At 40.2% G+C, this 24,156-nt stretch overlaps 1 protein-coding gene across 14 annotated transcripts in view; it reads left to right on the plus strand.

Annotated features, from left to right (window-relative positions):
• RALGAPA2 (Ral GTPase activating protein catalytic subunit alpha 2) overlaps nucleotides 1-24,156 on the plus strand; it is a 327,287-nt gene that overhangs the window by 61,749 nt on the left and 241,382 nt on the right. For 12 of the 14 annotated variants that reach the window (XR_010405762.1, XM_064572731.1, XM_064572744.1 and 9 more), the window contains 5 exons: nucleotides 3,145-3,188; nucleotides 11,636-11,813; nucleotides 12,363-12,478; nucleotides 15,490-15,628; nucleotides 17,386-17,585. Coding sequence is in view for 13 of the 14 variants with exons in the window: in XM_064572731.1 (XP_064428801.1) it covers nucleotides 3,145-3,188; nucleotides 11,636-11,813; nucleotides 12,363-12,478; nucleotides 15,490-15,628; nucleotides 17,386-17,585 (677 nt within the window). In the remaining variant the exon portion in view is untranslated. Of the gene's footprint in view, nucleotides 1-1,284; nucleotides 1,447-1,603; nucleotides 1,879-3,144; nucleotides 3,189-11,635; nucleotides 11,814-12,362; nucleotides 12,479-15,489; nucleotides 15,629-17,385; nucleotides 17,586-24,156 lie in introns of those variants that run through there. The other 2 variants (XM_064572741.1, XM_064572743.1) reach the window with 2 other exon arrangements.

Genomic DNA, 24,156 nt, shown 5'->3' on the forward strand with positions numbered 1-24,156 from the left:
TGATTGTTCAATATTGAGATTTTGTTTTTTCAATATTTTTTCAATGCTTAAATGTTCTGGAAAAAATTTAATCATTAAAAATACATAAAAACATATCTATAGTGGTACACATATTTCCTTTTACCTTAGGCTCCAGTATGGCTCAGCTGAACACTGGTACTTATTTAAAACTTTAATAATGTTCATCATGTTTTTTTTTGCATTAATTTTGATTTTTAGAAGCTATTGTATTAAAATATTATTTATTTTGATTACTGAGTTTTTGGTCCTTAAATCTTGTGCAGACCCCTCACTCTTCTTGTGCTAGACCCAGCCCTCCTTAAAAGCAATAAGACTCACATTCAAAGAATATTTATAAGATACAATAAAAGCCAATAGAAGTTTGAAGTTCATAGAATCAGTCCAACCATTGAATCTAGTTCATAGAATCTAGTCCAACTAGATTTTATTTACTCATTTATTCATTTTCTCCTCATATGAATCAATATAGTGGCAACCAGTAGGGTTGAAGAGGCACCTGAGAAAGGGGTGGTTATAATCATAGTGTGGGTGGTGTATTTAAAAGTCTAAACAGGATGGGTTAGCCTGGTGATGGATATTAAAGAGGGAACGTTCTGCATGGAGCACTGGGTGTTATATGCAAACAATGAATCATGGAACACTACATCAAAAACTAATGATGTGATGTATGGTGATTAACATAACATAATAATAAAAAAATAAAAATAAAAGTCCAAACAGGTGTGATATATAGAGAGAAACTTTTTGAAATTAAAATGAAAAGGATTTCATAATGGTAGAGTGGCAATATCTTTGTGAACTTAGGACCTTAAGAAATACCTAAAGTGGCCAGGCAAAGCTCTCAGGTATTTATCACTGGTTTTCATGTTGAAACACTATGCTATGTGCCCCTACTGCACAAATATTCTTTCTAATGTTGTTCTTATTTAAAAAAGAATGCCTCAGTGGTCCCCTGGGTAGCTCAGTCAGTTAAGCATCCAACTCTTGATCTCAGCTCAGGTCTTGATCTCAGGGTTGTGAGTTTAAGCCCCGAGTTGGGCTCCATGCTGGGCATGGAGCCTCCTTAAAAAGAAAAAAGAAAGAAAGAATAAAAAAAATTAAAAGAGTGCCTTAGAGAATAGCTGATGCCTTATCTTGTGGGGAAAATGTACTTTTCATAAACCAGACACTGTTCTAAGCATTTGTATATATGAACTCATTTAAACTTCATTAAGAATCCGCTATGATAGGCACTGTTAATATCCCATTTTACAGATGAGAAGACTTGAGCATGGTGAGATTAAGTAACTGACTCAGGTTATATAGTGAGTGCGAAACCTGGATTTGAACCTTAGCAGTCTGACTTCTGACTGGCTTGTAACTGCCAAGCTGTACTACTTCACACATACAGGAGTTTCTGAATACAAGATGGGATAGATCAAATATGTATGTATTCATTTTCTATTGCTGCTCTAACAAATTATCAGGTTAATTTCAAAAAAAAAAAAAAGTCAGAGACTGTTGGCAGATATGGATCAGACATTCTGTATGTCTCTTTGTAAAGGCTGTCCTTTCTATAAATATTTTTCTTCTCTCTGTGTAGACATGAGTGGATATAGGCAACTGTGGGTAGACTAAACGTTTAAAACTGTGGACCTATTCTAAGAAGAGAAAGGGCTGAGAAGCCCCAGTGGTCATGCACAATGACCAGGAGAAAGTGTTTCCAAGAATGTGTTGCAAGATGATGGATTTGCCAGATGTCCGGGAAGAGAGCTGTGTGCAGACTTTATCTCAAATCTCTTAAGGAGTGGAGTGTCTGTTGACCCTGCCAACCACATGAGGTCCTCATGGGCATACTGGAGCCGATATTAAACTGAGGTACACCAGCCTTTGTTCAAGAATGGATGAACATGGAGGCAAGGGACAAGGCCCCAGGTTAAGGAGAGGTATGGGATAAAACAGTCCCATGAGCACAGGCACTTGAATCGTAGCTGTGAGAGAGCTTAGTCCAGTAAGTGGTGGCTCTAGACCAAAAATTACTGGAGATGGTTTGGTGACAGGAGAAGTAGAGGGAGGAGGGCACTTTAACTTCCCTTACTCATTCACAAACCATTGGTGATTTAGTGCTGTAATGTAGTCATAACAATGGTGAGTCCACTAAGCCCCAGTATTGTATATGGCACAGCAGTTACAAAATTGTATGCATTTAACTAACATGCATATATTTTTCCACATGAAGATGACCTATAGAAATTTGTTGAGACTAGCTCTATTTCTTGGTGGAACATCTCTTTGAAATACAGTGGTGGGGAAAATATGTTTTGATGTCCAAGTTTTAATTGATGCATAAAACTTCTCACCAGGAGATCTAAATAGTTTTCTCCCCAGAAAAATATGGAAGGAAAGTTCTCTTGCCTAATTTCCAATATATTTTCATTTTTAAAGATTACTTCCTTCTTTAAGGTTAAGATCCCATTTAGAGCCTACATCTGATATTTAGGTAGGGTTGCCAAGACATCTCCATACTAAGACATGACTACATTTATAGAATGATAGGTAACATGTTTCCATCCTCATAAGAGAGACTTTCTAATTGAAGAGGGCTGCAGCATCAAAGTTTTTGCAGTTGACTGGTGTAGTTCTGAGTAAACTTTGATTCCTCTTGACAGTGACCAAAGATTCTGCTAGAGGACTGAACCCATAAATGTGATTGTTGCCACAAGGAAAGAAACGCTGTTTTGAATATTTGCAAAATGTTCTTGTAAAATGTTTTGTGAGCAGTTTTATTTTTAACTTTAGAAATTAGAAAAAATCATTTATTTTATGCATGATGAGATATTTACACATAATCCACTGTGGGCATATATGTTACTTTAATATCAATCATTTTGACTCTTTTAAGAGTTTTGAAGAGGTTCATACTTAAAGTACTTTCATCTTAAAGATGTATCTCTGTCTCCTATGACATTGCTTTGTTTCTGAAGGTAAGTTTTATTTTTAAAAAATTATATCTTTTGTTATAAGTACATATTTTCTTTCTAAAACTGATCTTTTAAAATATATCTTAATCCATTTTGAGTTTTTTTTGTGTGTATGGTATAAATTTACATACTCTATTTCTAACTCAGTGTTTTAAACTTTCAGGCTCAACTTTAAAGAAGCTTCTACACACTGGAAATTCTGCTAAGGTATTTATTTTGGATGAATGTGCAATGGCATTTTGTATCATTCTTAAATTTATTAGTACTACAAAGTGACAAAATTAGGCCATTTGGGGGGAAAAAGGGATCTTTAAAAACCACTCGACTTTATTTTAAATTGAAAATTATATTGCAAATATTGCTAGAGTTTTTGTTCTTACATCATAATTTACTGTGATATACATTTTAAATATTATTCAGAGAACAGGGCTTGGGATTCAGAGTTTGGAGTTTGGAGTTCTAATTTTGATTCTGCTGTGTACAGTCAGGGAACCATTGGCAAGGCACTAAATGCTCCACTTCTATCATCAGGAAAGGGAGGAAGCCAGTTCCTCTCCAAGCTTCAGAGTTAATGTGCTGGATTCTGTTCACCCCCGTAATCTTGTTAAAATTATAGTTGTCTCTGAATTATTTTTGCTGGTTTTGAGAACTATTGTGGGGGGAAGAGCAGCAGAGCCTTACTTTTGAATATTTACCTATTAGTTTGCAGCAGATTGATCTTGTACTTTAGGTTAACTTTGGCTTATTTTAAAACGAACATACCTTTTATAATGATATATACCATTTGATACTAGATAAAATGACCCTAAAACATAAATGGCAAAAGAAACCAGCCTGGAATATGTATCTTATGGGAGGTTATTCACTTGTAGCTAATCAGGTTATGTGTGTACCTTTGATAAGTTCATATATTTTTTGTTTTGTACCAGTTTAAACACTTATAGCCACTTAAATTTGATGTTAACTATCTCTTACATGTTGAAAAAGGGAGATGAGCTATTCTAGCTTCACAGTAGATTCCATATTTTATCCCTCCTATTTTATTCATTTTATTTATTTTATTTTATTTTATTATGTTATGTTAGTCACCATACAGTACATCATTAGTTTTTGATGTGATCCACGATTCATTGTTTTCGTATAACATCCAGTGCTCCAAGCAGTACGTGCCTTCCTTAATACCCATCACCGGGCTAACCCAACCCCCCACCCCCCTCCCCTCTAAAACCCTGTTTGTTTTTCAGAGTCCATAGTCTCTCATGGTTCATCTCTCCCTCCGATTTCCCCCCTTCATTTTTCTGTTCCTTCTCCTAATGTCCTCCATGCTATTCCTTATATTCCACAAATAAGTGAAACCATATGATAATTGACTCTCTCTGCTTGACTTATTTCACTTAGCCTAATCTCCTTCAGTCCCATCCATGTTGATGTAAAAGTTGGGTATTCATCCTTTCTGATGGCTGAGTAATATTCCATTGTATATATGGACCACATCTTCTTTATCCATTCATCTGCTGAAGGGCATCTCAGCTCTTTCCACAGTTTGGCTATTGCGGACATTGCTGCTGTGAACATTGGGGTGCATATGGCCCTTCTTTTCCCTACATTTGTGTCTTTGGGGTAAATACCCAGGAGTGCAATTGCTGAGTCAGAGGGTAGCTCTATTTTTAATTTTTTGAGGAACCTCCACACTGTTTTCCAAAGTGGCTGTACCAATTTTCATTCCCACCAACAGTGTAAGAGGGTTCCCCTTTCTCCACAACCTCTCCAACATTTGTTGTTTCTGGCCTTGTGAATTTTTGCCATTCTAACTGGTGTAAGGTGGTATTTCAATGTGGTTTTGATTTGAATTTCCCTGATGGCTAATGATGATGAACATTTTTTCATGTGTCTGTTAGCCATTTGTATGTCTTCTTCAGAGAAGTGTCTTTTCATATCTTCTGCCCACTTTTTGACTTGATTATTTGTTTTTTGGGTGTTGAGTTTGAGAAGTTCTTTATAGATCTTGGATACCAGCCCTTTATTTGTAGTGTCATTTGCAAATATCTTCTCTCATTCTGTGGGTTGCCTCTTTGTTTTGTTGACTATTTCTTTTGCTCTGCAGAAGCTTCTTATCTTGATGAAGTCCCAAAAGTTCATTTTTGCTTTTGTTTCACTAGCTTTTGGAGATGTGTCTTGAAAGAAGTTGCTGTGGCCAATGTCAAAAGAGGTTACTGCCTATGTTCTCTTCTAGGATTTTGATGGATTCCTGTCTCACATTGAGGTCTTTCATCCATTTTGAGTTTATCTTTGTGTATGATGTTAGAGAATGGTCAAGTTTCATTCTTCTGTATATAGCTGTGCAATTTTCCCAGCACCATTAATTGAAGAGACTGTCTTTTTTTCCATTGCATATTTTTTTCCTGCTTTGTCGAAGATTATTTGACCATAGAGTTGAGGGTCCATATCTGGGTTCTCTATTCTGTTCCACTGGTCTCTATGTCTGTTTTTGTGCCAGTACCATGCTGTCTTGGTGATCACTGCTTTGTAATATAGCTTGAAATTGGGCAACGTGATGCCCCTAGCTTTGTTTTTCTTTTTCAACATTTCTTTGGCGATTCGGGGTCTTTTCTGATTCCATACAAATTTTAGGATTGTTTGTTCCAGTGCTTTGAAAAATGTCATTGGAATTTTGATCAGGATGGCATTGAAGGTCTAGATTGCTCTGGGTAGCATAGACATTTTAACAATGTTTATTCTTCCAATCCATGAGCATGGAATGTTTTTCCATCTTTTTGTGTCTTCTTCAATTTCTTTCATGAGTGTTCTGTAGTTCCTAGAGTATAGATCCTTTGGTTAGGTTTATTCTGAGGTATCTTATGGTTTTTGGTGCTATTGTAAATGGAATCGTTTCTCTAATTTCTGTTTCTACAGTTGCGTTGTTAGTGTATAAGAAAGCAACTGAAATCTGTGCATTGATTTTGTATCCTGCCACATTACTGAATTGCTGGATGAGTTCTAGTAATTTGGGGGTGGAGCCTTTTGGGTTTTCCACATAAAGTATCATGTCATCTGCGAAAAGAGAGTTTGACTTCTTCTTTGCCAATTTGAATACCTTTTATTTCTTTTTGTTGTCTGGTTGCTGTTGCTAGGACTTCTAGAACTATGTTGAACAATAGTGGCGAGAGTGGGCATCCTTGACGTGTTCCTGATCTTAAGGGAAAGGCTCTCAGCTTTTCCCCATTGAGGATGATATTCGCTGTGGGTTTTTCATAGATGGATTTTATGAACTTGAGGAATGTTCCCTCTATCCATACTATACTCTGAAGAGTTTTAATCAGGAAAGGATGCCGTATTTTGTCAAATGCTTTTTCTGCGTCAATTGAGAGGACCATATGGTTCTTCTCTCTCCTCTTATTAATGTGTTCTATCACAATCATTGATTTATGGATGTTGAACCACCGTTGCATCCCTGAGATAAATCCCACTTGGTCGTGGTGGATGATCCTTTTAATGTATTGTTGGATCCTATTAGCTAGGATTTTGTTGAGGATTTTGGAATCCATATTCATCAGGGATATTGGTCTGAAATTCTCCTTTTTGATGGGGTCTTTGCCTGGTTTGGGGATTAAGGTAATGCTGGCCTCATAGAATGAGTTTGGAAGTTTTCCTTCTGTTCCTATTTTTTGAAACAGCTTCAGTAGAATAGCTATTATTTCTTCTTTGGATGTTTGGTAGAATTCCCTAGGGAATCCATCAGGCCCTGGGCTCTTGTTTTTTGGGAGGTTTTTGATCACTGCTTCAATCTGGTTACGGGTTATTGGCCTATTCAGGTTGTCAATTTCTTCCTGTTTCAGTCTTGGCAGCTTATAGGTTTCCAGGAAGGCCTCCATTTCATCCAGATTGCTCAGTTTATTGGCATATAGTTGTTGATAATAATTTCTAATAATTGTTTCTATTTCCTTGGTGTTAGTCGTGATCTCTCCCCTTTCATTCATAATTTTATTAATTTGGGTCATTTCTCTTTTCTTTTGGGTAAGTCTGGCCAGTGGTTTTTCGATCTTATTCTTTCAAAGAACCAGCTTCTAGTTTTGTTGATCTGATCTACTGTGTTTCTGGTTTCTAATTCTTTGATCTCTGCTCTAATCTTAATTATTTCTCTTCTAATGTGTGGCTTAGGCATCGTTTGTTGCTTTTTCTCTAGTTCTTTAAGGTGTAGTTAGTTGGTGAATTCGGGATTTTTCTATTTTTTTGAGTGAGGCTTGGATGGCTATGTATTTCCCCCTTAGGACCGCCTTTGCAGTATCCCATAGGTTTTGGACTGATGTATTTTCATTCTTATTGGTTTCCATGAATTGTTTAAGTTCTTTTTTTGATTTCCTGGTTGACCCAAACATTCTTGAGCAGAGTGGTCTTTAGCTTCCAAGTGTTTGAATTTCTTCCAAATTTTTTCTTGTGATTGAGTTCCAGTTTTAAAGCATTATGGTCTGGGAATATGCAGGGAATAATCTCAATCTTTTAGTATCGGATGAGACCTGATTTGTGACCCAGTATGTGGTCTGTACTGGAGAAAGTTCTATGTGCGCTCGAGAAGAATGAGTATTCTGTTGTTTTAGGGTGGAATGTTCTGTATATATCCGTGAGGTCCATCTGGTCCAGTATGTCATTCAAAGCTCTTGTTTCTTTGTTGATTTTCTGCTTAGATGATCTGTCTGTTGCTGAGAGTGGAGTATTGAGGTCTCCTACAATTAATGTATTGTTATCAATATGACTATTTTGGTTAACAGTTGGCTTATGTAGATGGCTGCTCCTATGTTGGGGGCATAGATATTTACTATTGTTAGATCTTCTTGTTGGATAGACCCTTTAAGAATGGTATAGTGTCCTTCTGTTCTCTAACTAGAGTCTTTAGTTTAAAATCTAATTTGTCTGATATAAGAATTGCTACCCCAGCTTTCTTTTGAGGTCCACTGGCATGGAAGATGGATCTCCATCCTTTCACTTTCAGTTGGTGTATCTTTAGGTTCAAAATGAGTCTCTTATAGACAGTGTATGGATGGGTCCTGTCTTTTTATCCAATCTGCAACCCTGTGCCATTTTATGGGAGCATTTAGGCCGTTCACGTTGAGAATGATTATTGAAAGATAAGAATTTATTGTCATCATGTTGCCTCTGAAGACCTTGTTTTTATAGATTGTCCCTGTAAATTTCTGTGTAGATCACTCTTGGGGTCTTTCTCCTTTTATAGAACCCCCCTTAATATTTCTTGCGGGGCTGGCTTAGTGGTCACATATTCTTTCAGTTTCTGCCGGTCTTGGAAGTTCTGTATCTCTCCATCCATTCTAAATGACAGCCTTGCCGGATAAAGTATTCTTGGCTGCATGTTCTTCTCGTTTAGTACCCTGAATATGTCTTGCCAGGCCTTTCTGGCTTGCCAGGTCTCTGTGGATAGGTCTGACGTTATTCTGATGTTCCTCCCTCTGTACGTAAGGAATCTCTTCCCCCTAACTGCCCTTAAGATGGTTTCCTTGGTTCTAGGATTTGCAGGTTTTACTATTACATGCCAGGGTGTTGGCCTGTTTTCCTTGATCTTGGGAGGGGTCCTCTCTGCCTCTAGGACACGAATGTTTGTTTCATTCCCCAGATTAGGGAAGTTCTCAGCTACGATTTGCTCAAATATATCTTCTAGTCCTCTCTCTCTCTCCACCCCCTCCAGGATTCCAATAATTTTGACATTGGAATGCTTCATGGTGTCACTTATTTCTCTCATCCTATTTTCGTGTTCAGTTTTTTTTTCCCCTGGCCTCGTCTTTTCCCTTTTATCTATATAATGGTCTTCCAGGTCACTAATTTGTTCTTCTGCCTCACTTACCCTAGCTGTTAGATTATCTAGATTAGATTGGATCTCATTGATAGCATTTTTAAGTTCTACCAATTCAGCTTTCATTTCTGCCCTTAGAGGCTCTATGTTGCCATTAATTGATTTCTCCATTCTAGCTATTGTCTTCACAATTGCTAGCCTGAATTCCATCTCTGACATCTTGGTTATATCGGAATCCATTTGTAAATCTGTGGCATAAGTCATAATCTCTGAGTCTCCTATTTTGGGGGTTCCTCCTCCTAGTCATTCTGTTGAGGGGTGGTTGAAGGAATATATATAGTCCAAATTATTGACCACAACCCAAGCAAGATGCACCTGTTTTCTAGGCACGTTAGGGTTGCTGGCCTCTTGTTCTCCCAGCCTGACTTCTGGGAGAGGAGCCTGCCACGCTGTTACTCGGGCAACCCTGTTTGGGCAGAGTTGCCCTGCTCCCCTGTGGCGGGGGATGGGCTCAGTGAGAACCAGTTTTTTGGGGCTCTTGTTCTCTGGTGGCTTTCCCTGGCGGCTTTCCACATCTCTTCCGAGAGAGCAGAAGAGACCATTTCCAACCCTCTGCCTCAGAGCAGAGAAATCGCAATCTGTTCTTCAGTGAGCTCTCCAGGCCACACTATCTCTGTTTCTGTCTGTGCTGGTGTAAACTGCAGCATCCTGGGTCGTGCACCCCTCCGCAGTGCTCCCATTCCTGCCTCCAGGTCGGGGCACATCTCTGCCCTTTGTGCTTCTAAAACCGCCAGCCGCCCCCCAGTTCGCACACGCCACCCCACTGCTCAGGTTTCTGTCTAAAGTCCTTTCTCTGTCACTACGGGTCTGCGAGTCTGTGCTCGGTCGCCAGCGTGGGAGGCTATCGCTCACCGGCGCTGTAGGATCCCAATGGCCAAGCTCCCTTCTGCTGCCGTTTATCCTCTGATATCTGCCCGAGGAATCATGGCTCCCTGCTTCTTACCTTGAAACCAACCGCCTGCAATATTCTGTTTGTAGAGATCCAGATCTTCTTACACCTCAGGCTGATTTCATGGGTGTTCAGAGTGGTCTGGTAGATCTTCAGCTCAATTCCGGTAACCAGTTGGAATAGGGTCCCCTACTCCTCCGCCATCTTTTCCTCTCCCCTTACCACTACTTCTTACTTATCCCTCCTATTTTAATTAATAGTCTTATAGTTAAAATTTATCAGGTTGTGACCTCATGTTTATTATTGGCCTTATTTATATTATGTTAACTTAAATACAGTTAACATAAAAAGTTGGAAGACGTGATAGAATTTTGTAGAAACTTTCCTCCTGTTAAATTTAATATAATTTGGTTAGATATACATAGAGCCATGTCATTTTTGGTCTCTTGTATTTAGCAATGTCACCACTTATTTTGCCTGCTTAGGGAGAGGAGGACAGGTGTGAGTGGTCATGAAGCTTTGTGCACAGCAGTGGTGTGTCCCCAGGCATGTCTGAGAGTGTGTCCTGGAATCCACTGTTGATGGCCTAGAACTGTCTCCAGACAGGGTGTCTTGGTGTATTTGACTTCTATGGGGAGTCAGCCCAGCTAGCTTTTTTCCCTCCCTTGCCTTCCCTTCCTTTCCCTTCCCTTCCTTTGCCTTGCCCTCCCTTGCCTTCCCTTGCCTTGCCTTCCCTTGCCTTGCCTTCCCTTACCTTCTCCTTTCCTTTTCCCTTCCCTTCCTTTCCCTTGCCTTCCCTTCCCTCCCCTCCCCTCCCCTTCCCTTCCCCTTTGCCTTCCCTTCCCTTGCTTTCCCTTGCCTTCCCTTCCCCTTTGCCTTCCGTTCCCCTTTGCCTTCCCCTTTCCCTTCCCCTTTGCCTTCCCCTTTGCCTTCCCCTTTCCCATCCCCTCTCCCTTCTCCTCTCCCTTCGCCCTTCAGCTTGCCTGCAGAGCCTCATGTTTGGCTTCAACACTTGCTCTTAAGGAATCTACACCACCTTGGTGTAGTTGAGAGAAGATCAGGCAGTCTCTAAGTTGCCTACATTTGGAGCTCACTGCATCTTTCAGCTTCATCTGACATGTTTTTCATTTATTTCCTTATTTAATTTCTTATATCGCTGTGATCCTTTCAGCCATTTAGAGATATAGAAACGGAAGTACTTACCTAAATTCTAGGAATGGGATGGAGCTGAAAGTAAGTGTAGAGGAGGACAAAAGGGTATATCTGCCTGTATTGATGTATTCCACCAAGTCATGCTGGTCGTTCAGAGCGCAGGGAAGCTGTTGGAGAAAGCAGAGTAGGGACATGAGGCAGGGAACCTGGAGAGCTGCCCTGTCCCATTGAGCCAGGTCTTCAAGGTCTTATTTAGCTCTAAGATTTTTTGGGAACATTACATTATACATGTGCATATTGTAGTGACATGACAAAAACCCTATTCAAAGCACAGTGTAAATTTTGAGGAAGATTACCTTTGCATTGTTTTTGTGGATAACTGACTGTTGATGATATGGGCACTGTTGTAACTCACTTAACCCTGTACCAGTACTTTGTGGTAAATTCTGTTATCATCTCCATTTTACAGAGGGGGAGACTAATGCATAGAGAAGTTCAGTGGTTCTCCACTGGCCACAGCTAAGCCAGCAAGCAGCAGAGCCTGCGTTCGAACCCAGGCACTGTGGCTCCAGACCCCAAGCTCTTAACCCTGTGCTTATGCAGCACGCCTGCTTCCTTGTCACTAAAAACTAGGTGCAGGAATTTAACAGTACCTTTAACTTCTAGTTTTTGTTTCTCAGAACTGATTCTGCATTGCAGTGCATCTCTGCATAAACATGTGTTTAATTTTGTCACCTTTAATTTTGTTTTTAGATAAGATGTGAAGGAATCAGGCTATTTCTTCTGTGGCTTCAGGCACTTCAGACAAACTGTGCAGAAGAGCAGGTGCTGATTTTTGCTTGCCTCGTGCCTGGTTTCCCAGCGATCATGTCATCCAGAGGGCCCTGTACGCTGGAGACACTCATCAATCCTAGCCCTAGTGTGGCTGATGGTGAGGAACATTAAGCAGACCTTACCGGTTGAAATGACTCTTCAGGTTACATTGAGGGATTCCTTAGTTTGTCATTATCCTGAATAGAAATCTTTATTTCATAGATGGGTTCAGAGGAGGAATTATTCCCTGCTCATATTCACAGTAAAGTCTTACAGACATTAGAATTGAAAGAATCGGAGCCTATTTTATATGAAATGATGACAGGAGAAATATACTGAAGTGGTGGAAACAGGAATGGAAGGGAGGGGACAGAGGTTGGCAATAGCAGGAAGTAGAGACACATGGTGTGTCTGGAGTGTTTTTGTGGCTGTTAATGAGATTTAAATCTGCCATCCAAAACTACTGTTTATTGTCCTCACATGATTGTTTCATGAGTGGACATTCATCTGCTCACCCAGCTGTGTATTTTCATGCAGCATTCATGGGAGGACAATAGTGGCCTCCTGGGAGTATTAATGGCAGTATTAATGGCAGCCATTTGTGTCCTGTGAGTTTTCAAGAAACTTGCCAGTTAGTTAATAGAGGGTAACTTTTTCCACTCTGCAGCGAAGATATATCCAGAAGAAATCACTCCACTCCTACCAGCCGTATCAGGGGAAAAGATCGCTGAGGACCAAACATGCTTTTTTCTTCAAATACTATTGAAATATATGGTTATTCAGGTAAGAGCGAAATCATGGATATAATTCAGTAATGGTCTTACTCTCAACGGGAAAGAGAAAACATTGCTTCTTTTCTTCCTGCTCATATTTTGTATCTTTGCTTTTTCTTTGAGGTGATTCTTCGTGATACTTCACTAGAAATAGAATATACGCCAGTTCACATCAGCAAAGACCTGGCATACATACTATTTTGTGTGAGTGTGTATGTAAAGGAAAAAATTCAGTTCTCCATCTACTTTCATATTATTACTGCATTCACACAGAACACTTGGCTTCTAACACTTGTGGTTACCGGATGTGTGGGTTTTTCCCTCACCAGGTGACTCTGCAACACCAGCTGGGTGTCCTGTCTGCCTTGAGATGGCATCAGATCCCACAGGTTAAGGGCTCAGTCCCATGAGCCTGTTCCATCACATTCAGGTGTCAGTCACAAGTAGGAAGGCCCCAGGTTACCCACAGCTTCTCTACAACTTAGCTACAAATCAGAGGTTCCCACAGCTCCTCCTCAGGTGCAGCTGCTTTGCTAGAGTGACTTAAAGAACTCTGGGAAACACTTGTTTTCATTTACCAGTTTATTAAAGGATATGATAAAAGATACAGATGAACAGCCAGATGCAGAGACACAAAGGGCATAGTCTGGGAGGGTCCCAAGCCTAGGAATGCCTGTTCCTGTGGAGTTGGCATTTGTCACCCTCCCAGTACATGGATATGTTCACTCACCTGGAAGTTCCCTGAAACCCCTGCTACTGGGATATTTATGGAGGCTTCCTCACATAGACATGCTCTGCTTCCAGCCCCTCTCCTCTCTCTGGAGGAATGGAGGACTTGGGGTGGGGGTGCTGAAAATTCTAAGTTCTAATCATGGTATGGTCTTTCTGGTGACTAGCCCTCACTCAGGAGCCATCTGGGAGCACCCCTCCTCGCCCCCCCGCCCAGAGTTGTGTTATTAGAACAAAAGATGCTCCCTGTGCTCTTATCACTTAGGAAATTACAAGGGTTTTAGGGGCTCTATGCCAGGAAGTGGGGCCAGAGACCCATATGTATTTTCTATTACCTCATAGTATATTAATCTATTTTTGCCTCTTCGCTTCTTCCTGACCCCTGATCCTATGCTAGCAAGGCAGGATGGAGGAGGAGGCAGGCCTGGAGGCTGAACTGGCAGATCAGGAATAGGCAGAGCAGGCAGGAAGATTTGGGCGAAAGCATATGGTGTTATCTCTTTGTGCCACCAGCACAGACCTACTTGATGTCACATGTTCCTTTCTCTGTTTACCAACTGAATACGGAGTTAGTATCATTAATTTGTGATTTCAGTAGGTGATCCCTTTCCTCTAGTCTACATTTCTGATATGGTTCAAAAAAAAGCTACTGAATTCTTTTCTCTCAGCCAACACTTCTCCTGTCTCTGAATTCTTCCTGGGAACTGTCTCTGTGTCCTCCACAACCAAGTTTGTTGACTTTATCATCTCTGCTCAGTCCACTTTCTCTCCTGACACTCACTACTACCTGCCTCTGCCCTGTCACTGCTAAGACGGAGGCCCAAGATCCCTGAAGGAGGTTTAGAGGTCAAGTCCAGAGGAAGGACACTTTAGTGTTTGCCTTACTTAATCTTTCAGGTGATCTGACATGGCCCCTTCTTCATGATATTCTCTCCTCCCCTAATGTTTTCTTCCTTCTTTCCTCCTCCCTTTCTTCTTGGCCAGTTTTCTTTAGGGGACTGTTTCTCTCTGCTGTCCCTTAAGATTCAGTCCTTGTCTCCCTTTCTGACTACTCTGTCCTATTGGGCAATCTTATCTGCTCTCCTCTTCCATTTCCTTTAGCCAGCACAAGAAACACAGGGATTCCAAAATGCCGAGAACAGACTGGAGTATTCTGCTGTCTTCTAGAAGCGTGCATTTTGGCCCTACTGGCCCATTCCACCTGCATTTCAAACTCTACCTGTTCAGAAGCGGTAGGGTATCCATCTGTCCCCGGAGATTGGCATGGAGTATCGAGAAGTTGGATGTGTTGGGGCACTTGGGTCTCATTCTAGATGTGTTACTAATGAGCTGTGCAACCTCAGATATCACATAATCTCCAGAATCCCACTGACGGAAGGATGCCGGTAATATAGGGTGGGGACTTTTATGCAGACTGTGAACCCCCTGAATCATGTGCAGACTTGTATGTGCATGTCCATCCCACTCTTCTTCCCTCCCTTCTCTCTACTGGGTCCTCAGAGCAGAGTTTCTCCCTTGGCTTACCCCAGAGAACTGCCGACAGGTTGCCAACACGGAGCCCCTCTGCCCCAGGGGCGGCCAAAGCCCCTCATCCCTTGACCTCAGATGCTGCACAAATGTTTCCACTTTCTAAGTGGGCTGCGTGTGTCATGAAGGAGGTTGGGAAGCTCTGCTTTAGAGTGCTCTGTGTTCTAACCAGTATTAAGAACCCGTGACAGGTGTAGCTGGACTGGCAGGCCTGGCTTATCTTAGCCTGTGGATTGCATTTAATAAGGACAATGCACTTTCCAAGTTTCTGTAGCTTTGCCTTCTGATGATACTGATTTTTCATATAGGTAACATTGGGTGGAATTCTTGCAAGGGATTATTTCCTTAATTCCTGCTTATTATAAATGGCCCTTTTTGAGTTTAAAAAAAAAGTACCGGATTACATCTGACTAAATGTTTTAAGGGCAGAAAGAATGTTAAGTCATTATAGAGAACAGGTGGAAAAAAATACAGGCATGATGAGTAGAGCAAGTTTAAAAACATATGATATCTATCATTGGGTGATTTTTTTTTTTAATACTAAGTCAAAATATCTTTAACATAGTTAACTTTTGTTTTAAAGCATTCTTGTCATCGTTTGAGTTTTAAGATATAATTTCATTACATGATTGTCAACATTATTTGTCAGCATGATTTTTTTTTAATTTAGGATCAGAATTTTAATACAATAACAGCATTTCAGTTTAGTAGACATTAAGTTGAGATGTAAATGTACATATGTTCTTTCCCACATATTATCCAAAGGCTGCAAGCTTGGAGTGGAAGAATAAGGAGAATCAAGATACTGGTTTTAAATTTCTTCTTACATTGTTTCGAAAGTATTATCTTCCTCATTTATTTCCATCATTTACTAAGTTAACAAATATCTACAAACCTGTACTTGGTAAGTACTGATTGAGCCGTGTCTAGAGGATGTCCATAGGGAAGCTGTCCATTCTCTTTCAAAGTGACCTTTGTTTATTTTTAAGTAAAATAGTTATTTTATTCTTATATTTAATGGTAACTTTATTGTAAGAGGTTTAAAGTTTCCTAATAAATGATTTTACCTATGTGTCAAACTACGTATTTGTACCTCAGCCAATAGCAATAAAGGGGACTGGGGCTCCTGTACTTAGAAATAATTCAACATGTGTCATGATTCTTTTTGGTGTAATTATATTTAAAATCTTTTAATGGCTCTATTTTATTGAAACTGTTTATTGAAGGCAGTGTTCATTATATCACACCAGGATGTTAAAGTTTGCATTTCCTTAAGTCTTCTCTTACGGATGGTGGGGTATGGTGACCCCAGGCCTTGTCCAGTGGCGAGGCAGGCCAGCCCAGGCCACACAGCTGCCCACAGTAGGCCCTTTCTTTTATCGTGGATCTTCATGCAGCAGGTGCTACTTACAGCTTCTTATGGAGGAGCCGATGTTTGGGCAGCTGGGAAACCAGAAAGGAAGGAAAGAGAAGGGAATTTCTAATTCTGCTGGTAAAGTTTTTCTTCCATGAAAAATGAAGGCTCACAGGACAGAAGTATCCCTTAGATTGGTACTGGGGAGGGGAGGCAAATTTTCTTCTCCCTTTTATTTTAAAGCAGGCAAAATTAGTTAAAATGAATAATCAGGAACAATTTTGGAGGGGAAAAGTTTACAACAGACATTAATCCATCTGGGGAATGTGGACTACTAACTCAGTTGTCTTGGGTGTTTATTTACATATACACACACGTGTGCACGCTTGGATCAGAGGAAAATAGCAGAAGCTTGATACATTTTGAAAGATGTAGAAGTACTAATCTTTAGAGGTACTGCAATAAGTATTTGTTAGCTATATATATGTGGGTATTGTTTTCAGAATTTGTTTCTGATTTTATAAATAGTCTATATTCACTGTGGAAAACACAGTATACTTTAATATGCTGAACTTAAATTTATTTGTTGAGAACTTGTCTGCCTCATGCAGGTAACTCCAGGTGTATAAAAGTTAGTTAGAGAGTTGGAAATACAACAAGTAGTAGCTCGAATCCAATACCATGTAATTTTTTGTATTGATTATGAAATTTAAAGAATGAGAAGGGGACTTCTTATTAATCCTTTGGAAATGGTGGTGTCCAATACCTCAAAGATGAATTCTTTCAGACATAAAGTAGTTTATACAGATTCTATTCTTTGGATTCATCTAAAGGGAAAAGGATATAAAACTAAAGTCCCATGGATTTGATTAGTGTAGTATTGGATGTTAAAATATCTAAAATGATTTAAAAAATAATAAAATGCCTAAAATGATGAAAAATGTCTATGCTTTTAGGTTTGTTTCAATCATATAATAAGATTAAATGTTGTATGTGAAAATATTTTTACTCTTATAATCTCATATCGTCTCTCAAATTTGTTAAAAATAGTTATTAGCTTAGTACTTCCATAGCCATATGCCCTAGCTGTAACAAGCAAACAGTAACAGTAGCCACCGTCCCATCTTGGTCAGGTTGCAAAGCAGAATCAGAAACAAGTCTACCAAAAGATGTCATCTTTAATAGTTTCTGGTTCTTTAATTTTAGTTGCTATTTATACGACCAAATATATATCTGCTTAGTTAGAAACTGAACCATTTGTGGGGGTTACACTCACTAACCTAATCATGTATTCTGTTTTCTTCCAGACATCCCCCATTTGAGACCAAAGCCAGTGTACATTACTACAGCTCGAGACAATGAAAACATTTACAGTACAAAAATTCCATACATGGCAGCTCGCGTTGTTTTTATTAAATGGATTGTAACTTTCTTTTTGGAAAAAAAGTATCTAACTACAACCCAAAACACTAAAAATGCAGTTGATGTACTGCCCAAAATCATACAGGTATGTCATTCATCTTCTTCTTATCTTTTACGTAGGTAAGAATACACTAACACATACCAAAGTAATTGATTATTAGGATTTTGGTTCTCCAAGGATGTTGGTTATTGGGATTGGTTTTATTGGTGGGCTCTCTCTATATTGTTGAGGTGTCAGAGGGAGCTCTGAGGTAGCACTTGCAGTGCTCTGTTGACATTGCATGACCAGGCGATCTTGGGGGCCAGGGAGACATTCTGAGAAGATGGCTATTGTGCGCAGACTCCTGGCTCCCTCTCATTTTCCCTCCTTTGCTCAAGTAACAGTGACCTCAGAGCATAAGACCAGGGGCCTGTGTTGCCTTCGCCAATCCCCAGCACCAGGAAGGCCCTCAGGAATCATGTAGGTGGGCCATGGGAAGGACCCGTGAGACTGCCAACTGCCCTTCTGGGATCTCAGGGGAAGGAGTAGAAGAGCATCTCAGGATTTCAGGGTGCCATGATGGAATCCCTGGAAGAAAAGGCTGTCTCTCTCCAAGGCCTTCAGTGAAGACCTCTTTCTTTCTTTTTTTTTTTTAAAGATTTTATTCATTTATTTGAGAGAGAAGGAGAGATAGTGAGAGTACAAGTGGGGAGGAGAGGGAGAAGTGGGCTCCCCACAGAGCAAGGAGCCCAGTGTGGGGCTTGATCTCAGGACCCTGAGATCATGACCTGAGCTGAAGGCAGATACTTAACCGACTGAGCCACCCAGGCACCCCAAAGACCTCTTTCTGTGTGGGGCCTGTGGTGTATCTTCCCTCTCTTGAGGTCCTTAATCACAGACAAATAGGGCTTTCCCAGCAGGCTGAGTTGCTTAGGGACTTTGTGCTGGGTAGAGCAGGACCACTTGGAGAGGTTCGAGAGCAGCTGCTTCATGGCAGGGACATGGTTTTATGCACAAAGTGTGGTTCACTTAGAGCAGGTTTGCTGATGCCCTGGAGTTCCCAGAAGCGTGACTAGGCCTTACCTGGAAGAGTGTACACACCTGAGTGACAATTAGCATCTTGATGGAAGAGCACCAAACTGAGGTCCAGATCACGTGTCCTCATTGATAAGAACTGACTAAAGAACTGGAGAAACATTTTCAAAGAAGTCTGAGGGGAATACAATTACAGTAAGAGCAACAAAAGACTTACTGAAGATTTTAAAAGAAAGCTTTGGGGTGCCTGGATGGCTCAGTCAGTTAAGTGTCTGCCTTCAGCTCAGGTCTTGGTCCCGGGGTCCTGGGATGGAGTCCCGAGGCGGGCTCCCTGCTCAGTGGGGAGTGTGCTTCTCCCTCTCCCTCTGCTGCTCCCCCTGCTTGTGCTCGCTCTCTTGCTCTTGTTCTCTGTCAAATAAATTTTAAAAATCATTAAAAAAATTTAAAAAGCTTTAAAAAACCTTAAATTCATTAGTTTAAAAATCTAATAGGTAAACTGTAAAACACAGTAATGATCACTGCTGAGAACAAAATTGATTTTCAAAAGGAATATCCCACAACACTAAGGAAAAATTCAAAGAGATGGAAATCAGAAAAGAATAAATATGATCTGAGGTCAGGTCCAGACCTACTTTGCAAGGCATGAGGACAAAAGGAGAAAAAATCAGAAGTGATAATTTGAACGAATGCAAAATTGACTTGAGTTGAAAAAAAGTCATGCCTTAGATTAACAAGGCCTTCAAGTCTCAGGGAGAATTAGCTAAACAGACAAACCTAAACAGACATAAACCTATTTGACTTTCAGGGATTAAGAAAAAATTATCAGAGTTCCAGACAGAAACCACAAGTTCCTTCTAGAAAATGAGACAGAGTAGCATTGAATATTGAATCTAATCTATAACCCTCAGGGCTGAAAGAACTGTCAGTCTGTCTGTCTTTCTCTCTCTTTCTCAGAACCTTGCTTCATATCACAGATGTCAGACTGATTTGAGTTCTAAATTGATTTAAGGTCTAAATATAAAAACAAAATGATAAAGAATTTAGGGGACAATCTAGGGGAATGTATAAATTTGGGAAGTGGTAGGCTACCTTAGGTAGAGATAAGTAAGACCCATAAGCCACAGAAGAAATGAGGTTCCACTTTATTTTAAAAATTTGAAAAAGGTTGTATGTCAAAAGATAGAGTAAAGCCACATGTGGGCAACAGACTGTGAAAAGCATCTGTAACATCAGAGCTGTTAAAGGAGTTCATGCCTCTGATATATAGAGAATGCCTACAAATTGATAAGAAGACAAACAGTCCAATTGAAAAACAGACAAAAGGAGATGAAAGAAAAGTTCACAGAAGAGGAAATAAAAATGACCCTGGATTTCACTATGAGCCGGGGAACACTTAGTTCTGGACCATGTTGAGAGACCTTTATTCACCCATCAGGTAGACAAAAAGTAAAAATCATCAGGTAGACAAAAATTTGTATGAAATCATATATAAGAAACTCAGTCACACTCGGATAAACTTTACATTGTATCTTGTGTGGTTGTTAAGTCAGTTCAAAACAGTCTATTTAAAGGCTATGACTTTTTCCTACCTGGTTTCAAAATTTCAGAAAACCATCACTGTATTTATTGAAAGTAAGTTTCTCATTCTTGAAAAATACATTTGGATGATGAGAAGTAGCAAGAATAGTAGATTAACCACTGATTCAAGGTTCTAGTTTTTTTTCCTTAGTTGGTTATTCACACTTGTGAGTCATCTACTTTTATTATCTGGCTTTCTTAGTGTCCGTAAAGGTCTGACCTCCTGAATCAGTTTGGATGGTTGTATTATCCTAACAGAAAAAGACTCCATAACTCAAACTGTCTTAAAGATAAAAAGGAAATATTTTAATCTCATAAAGAAGAAGCTCAAGGCAGGGCTGGCAGAGAATGTGGTTTTTATTCACACTCTCTCCATGATCCCCTACAGTTTTCCCTCCTCTGCCCTTTCCCTCTGGCAGGTTTTTCTTCCACACCCTGTTGATTATAAGATGGCTGCCAGCAGTGGGGTCACTGGCTTCCTTGTTCATGTTCAGAGACAACCCAGATATTTTCTGTAAAGCCCTTCCCTTTTGTCTGAGTGGGACAACCTAGGTTACTTGTCTCTCCTAGAACAATAACAAGGCACTAACTGGCTTAAAGCTGGCTATGTGAATGGCCCAGGAGGGACATGAATGACTGGCTTCCATGACAGAACACTTCCCTGGTACTGTGGATGGGACCAGCTTCCTGTGAGTCACCTGCGCTACAGGGGAGGAGGCACACGGAGCACTGGGGTTCCATTAGGGAGGGGGAATGGATGCTGGGCAGACAACTATCCAGGCCCAGTGCTACCACACCCTGCAGATGGCCATACCCAGAAATGGTTGCTGCCATTGTATAGACTCTCAATACGCCTCACGGTGTGCTGCTATAGTGAATTACAAACTTTCAGTGGCTTGGAAATTTATTATCTTGCAGTTTTGGAAGTCAGAAGTTCAAAATCAGTCTCAGTGTGGTAAAATCAGGGTGTTGGCAGGTCTGTGTTCCTTCTGGAGGCTCTAGAGGAGAATCCATTTTCTTGCTTTGTCCAGCTTCTAGAGGCTGCTTGCATTCCCTGGCTTGCAGCCCTTCATTACATCACCTTTTCTCCCTCTGTTTCCATCTTCACATTGCCTTCTGTGTCTGATCCTCCTATCTCCTGTGGATCCTCATGATTACATTGGGACCACCCAGATAATCCAGGATAATCTCTCCCTCTCACACCTTAATTTAGTCACACCTGCTAAATCCCATTTGCCAGGTAAGGTAAGATACTCAAAGGTTCTGGGGATTAGGGCATGGACATCTTTGGGAGGGTCATTATTCAGCTGATCAGTTAGCTCCTGTACTCCCTTCTGTGCCTCACAACTCTTTTTCCCACTTCATCTCACATGTGTCTGTGTTCCTCTCTTCATCTGCATTGTGCATGAGAAAAAGCAGCAATTTAAATAATTGAATATTAGATTTTGGAGACAGAGTTGTAGGAATAAAAGCACATATAATTTCATTTGTCTCCTGAAAGTTTTTGTTTGGAATTTCAAATTTAATATAATTTGGCCTATGTAAAGTGAATTACTTAATCAGTTGATCCAAATCTCCTTTCAAAGAATATACTGCTCTTGTAAAAGCCCTTCAAAACAATATTTTAAGTGCTGTTTCCAAATGGAGTTTACACTTTTGCTCTTATCACTGTATTAAAGGTCATGTTTGAGGGGTTTTTTGGTGTGTTTTTTTCCAAAGTGAATTTGCTTCCGGATCTAAAACTAATACCTTTAACAGTATTTTTCACCAGGGAGGAGAGGACTTAGTGTATCTTCTAGACTAAGTTTTCTTACCACTTGTAGAATCTGGTATAACAAATACTCATGGGAGAATGAAAAGACAGTTGCTCTTACATCCGTATACTATGTTGACAACAACAGCATAAACCTGAACAAAGCTGTACATTCTTGGTGCATCATTTCAGCTGAAAATGTGTTCAGTGAAGTATTGTTTAGTCCTTAGTAATTCATTTTTGTATGAGATAAAAGTACTTCATACATTAGAGAAAGCAGAGTGATGATTTTAAGATTTCATCAGTGACCGTTTTTTACCAGTTCTATAAGCATATTAATTGACATTAAAACCCATAAAAGTCCATTTGGGAATGAAAAAAAATTTGAGATGATACCGGTTTTTTGTATGATATTTGTATGATAACCCTTAGTTACACTTTTTATTATGTCAGAATACACCCTTCAATAATGATTCATGGGCTGTGGGTTTCCTGAAATTGTATTTTGTGGAATGAACGGTTAGAAAAAGTGAATCCCACAAATTGACAACCCTATAGGAATTTGTATATTAATTTTTTTGTTGACTCCCACTCTAGTAATTTCTGTGTCCCAGAGCCTCTACCGAGGCAGTACAGGCTGCCCCCAACTGTGTAGGAGAATCATGACAGGGGCATTCAGTGGCATCAGGCATCACCACCAGCACGGTGGTTGCATCCTCTCGTTTCACACCTGCTTTGTGGGTGTCCCCCTTTAGCTTGACCCTGACAGTGAACAGGTCTGAGAAGAAACCAGATGTTGGGGAGGGTTGATGGGAAGGGTTAAGTGGCAGCTTGTATCATGCAATTTCCTGAACCCTTGCAGTGCAGGCCTGGGCCAAGCTGATAAGTCTGTTCCACAGACTAAGGCTTCATCATGTGCCAAAGAAGTGAAAACCATTTTTGCATCTGCCACCAGAATCAACTAATACTAAATAATAGTTGAGAATTCCAGCTTGATTGTAGTGGGTGGAAAATGGACCTCTCTCTGTGGTTAATTCTTACGTATGCTTTTACTGTTAATCTTCATAAAAGAGACAAGATATGAGGAAACTTGGATTATCAGTTTGTGTTCACTCTTAATCACTCACTGTAGTTATACGTCTGTCAAAACATATAGATGTTTTCAGAAAGTAGCCTTCTGTGGAGGGAGTAGGGACTAAGACTAAGGAAAGCATTGTTCTATCAAGAGAAGTCGTTTTCAGTTTATGGCAGATGGGAAATCCATCTCTTATGTCCTATTTGGATAACAGAGTTCACTTTTAATTTTTTTAAACTTGTTTTGATTTTTTTAATTGAAGTATAGTTGACACACAATGTTACGTTAGTTTCAGGTGTACAACATAGGATTTGACAAGTCTGTATGTTATGCTATGCTCACCATACACTACCATCGACCATATTCTCTATGCTGTGCCTTTCATCCCGTGATTTATTAATTTCATAACTGGAAGCTTATGTCTCCCATTGCCCTTCACCCATTTTGCTTCTTCACCCACTGCCTCCTCTTTGGAGGAGTTTGTTTACCAGTTTGTTCTATGTATTTATGGGTCTGTTTCTGTTTTTCAGTATGTTCAGAGCACTTTTTAAAAATTACTTGGTGCCTTTAAACATATATCTTTGTTTACATTATTTTAGCTACCTAATTGCTGTGTTACTCAATTAGTTATCTAATGACTTCAAAACTTGGTGGCTTAAAACAACAACCCTTTTGTCATGTTACATATACTTTTTGGGTCAGAAATTTGGGCAGGATCTGGTTGGACAATTCTTGTGCTTCATATGGCGTTAACTGAGGTCAGTGGGTGGTGGTCTTCAGCTGGCGGCTGGTTGGTCTAGAGGGTTCAGGATGACTTTATTCACATGCCTGTTACTTTGATGGGTGCAGTTGGAAGGCGGGGCTCAGCTGGGCCTCTCTAACAGGGTCGTTGGACTTCTTCCCTGGCTGCTCAGAGCTCCAGTACCAAATGTTCCAAGAGATGGGAAGTGGTAACTGTCAACCTCTTGGACCTGGGCCTGAAACTGGCACAGGTCTCTTCCACTCTATTCCACTGGTTAACACAGTCACAGAGCCCATGTGGATCAAAGGGAAGGGGGTATCATAGAATTTGTGATCATTTTTAATTTGCTATATATGTACATATGTACATGGGGTTTTTTTCCCTCTTTCTTTGGCCTGTGGGGGAGAATGGGAGTTATTGATCAAAGAGTCACAGGTTATGGAGCCATAAGAGAGACATTAGACTTAATCCAACCTCCGTAGTTTAGAGATTA

This window comes from Mirounga angustirostris, unplaced genomic scaffold, assembly GCF_029215605.1.
Source record: "Mirounga angustirostris isolate CCGP_5_RB_7025 unplaced genomic scaffold, mMirAng1.0.hap1 SCAF_10, whole genome shotgun sequence".
Lineage (NCBI taxonomy): Eukaryota > Metazoa > Chordata > Mammalia > Carnivora > Phocidae > Mirounga > Mirounga angustirostris.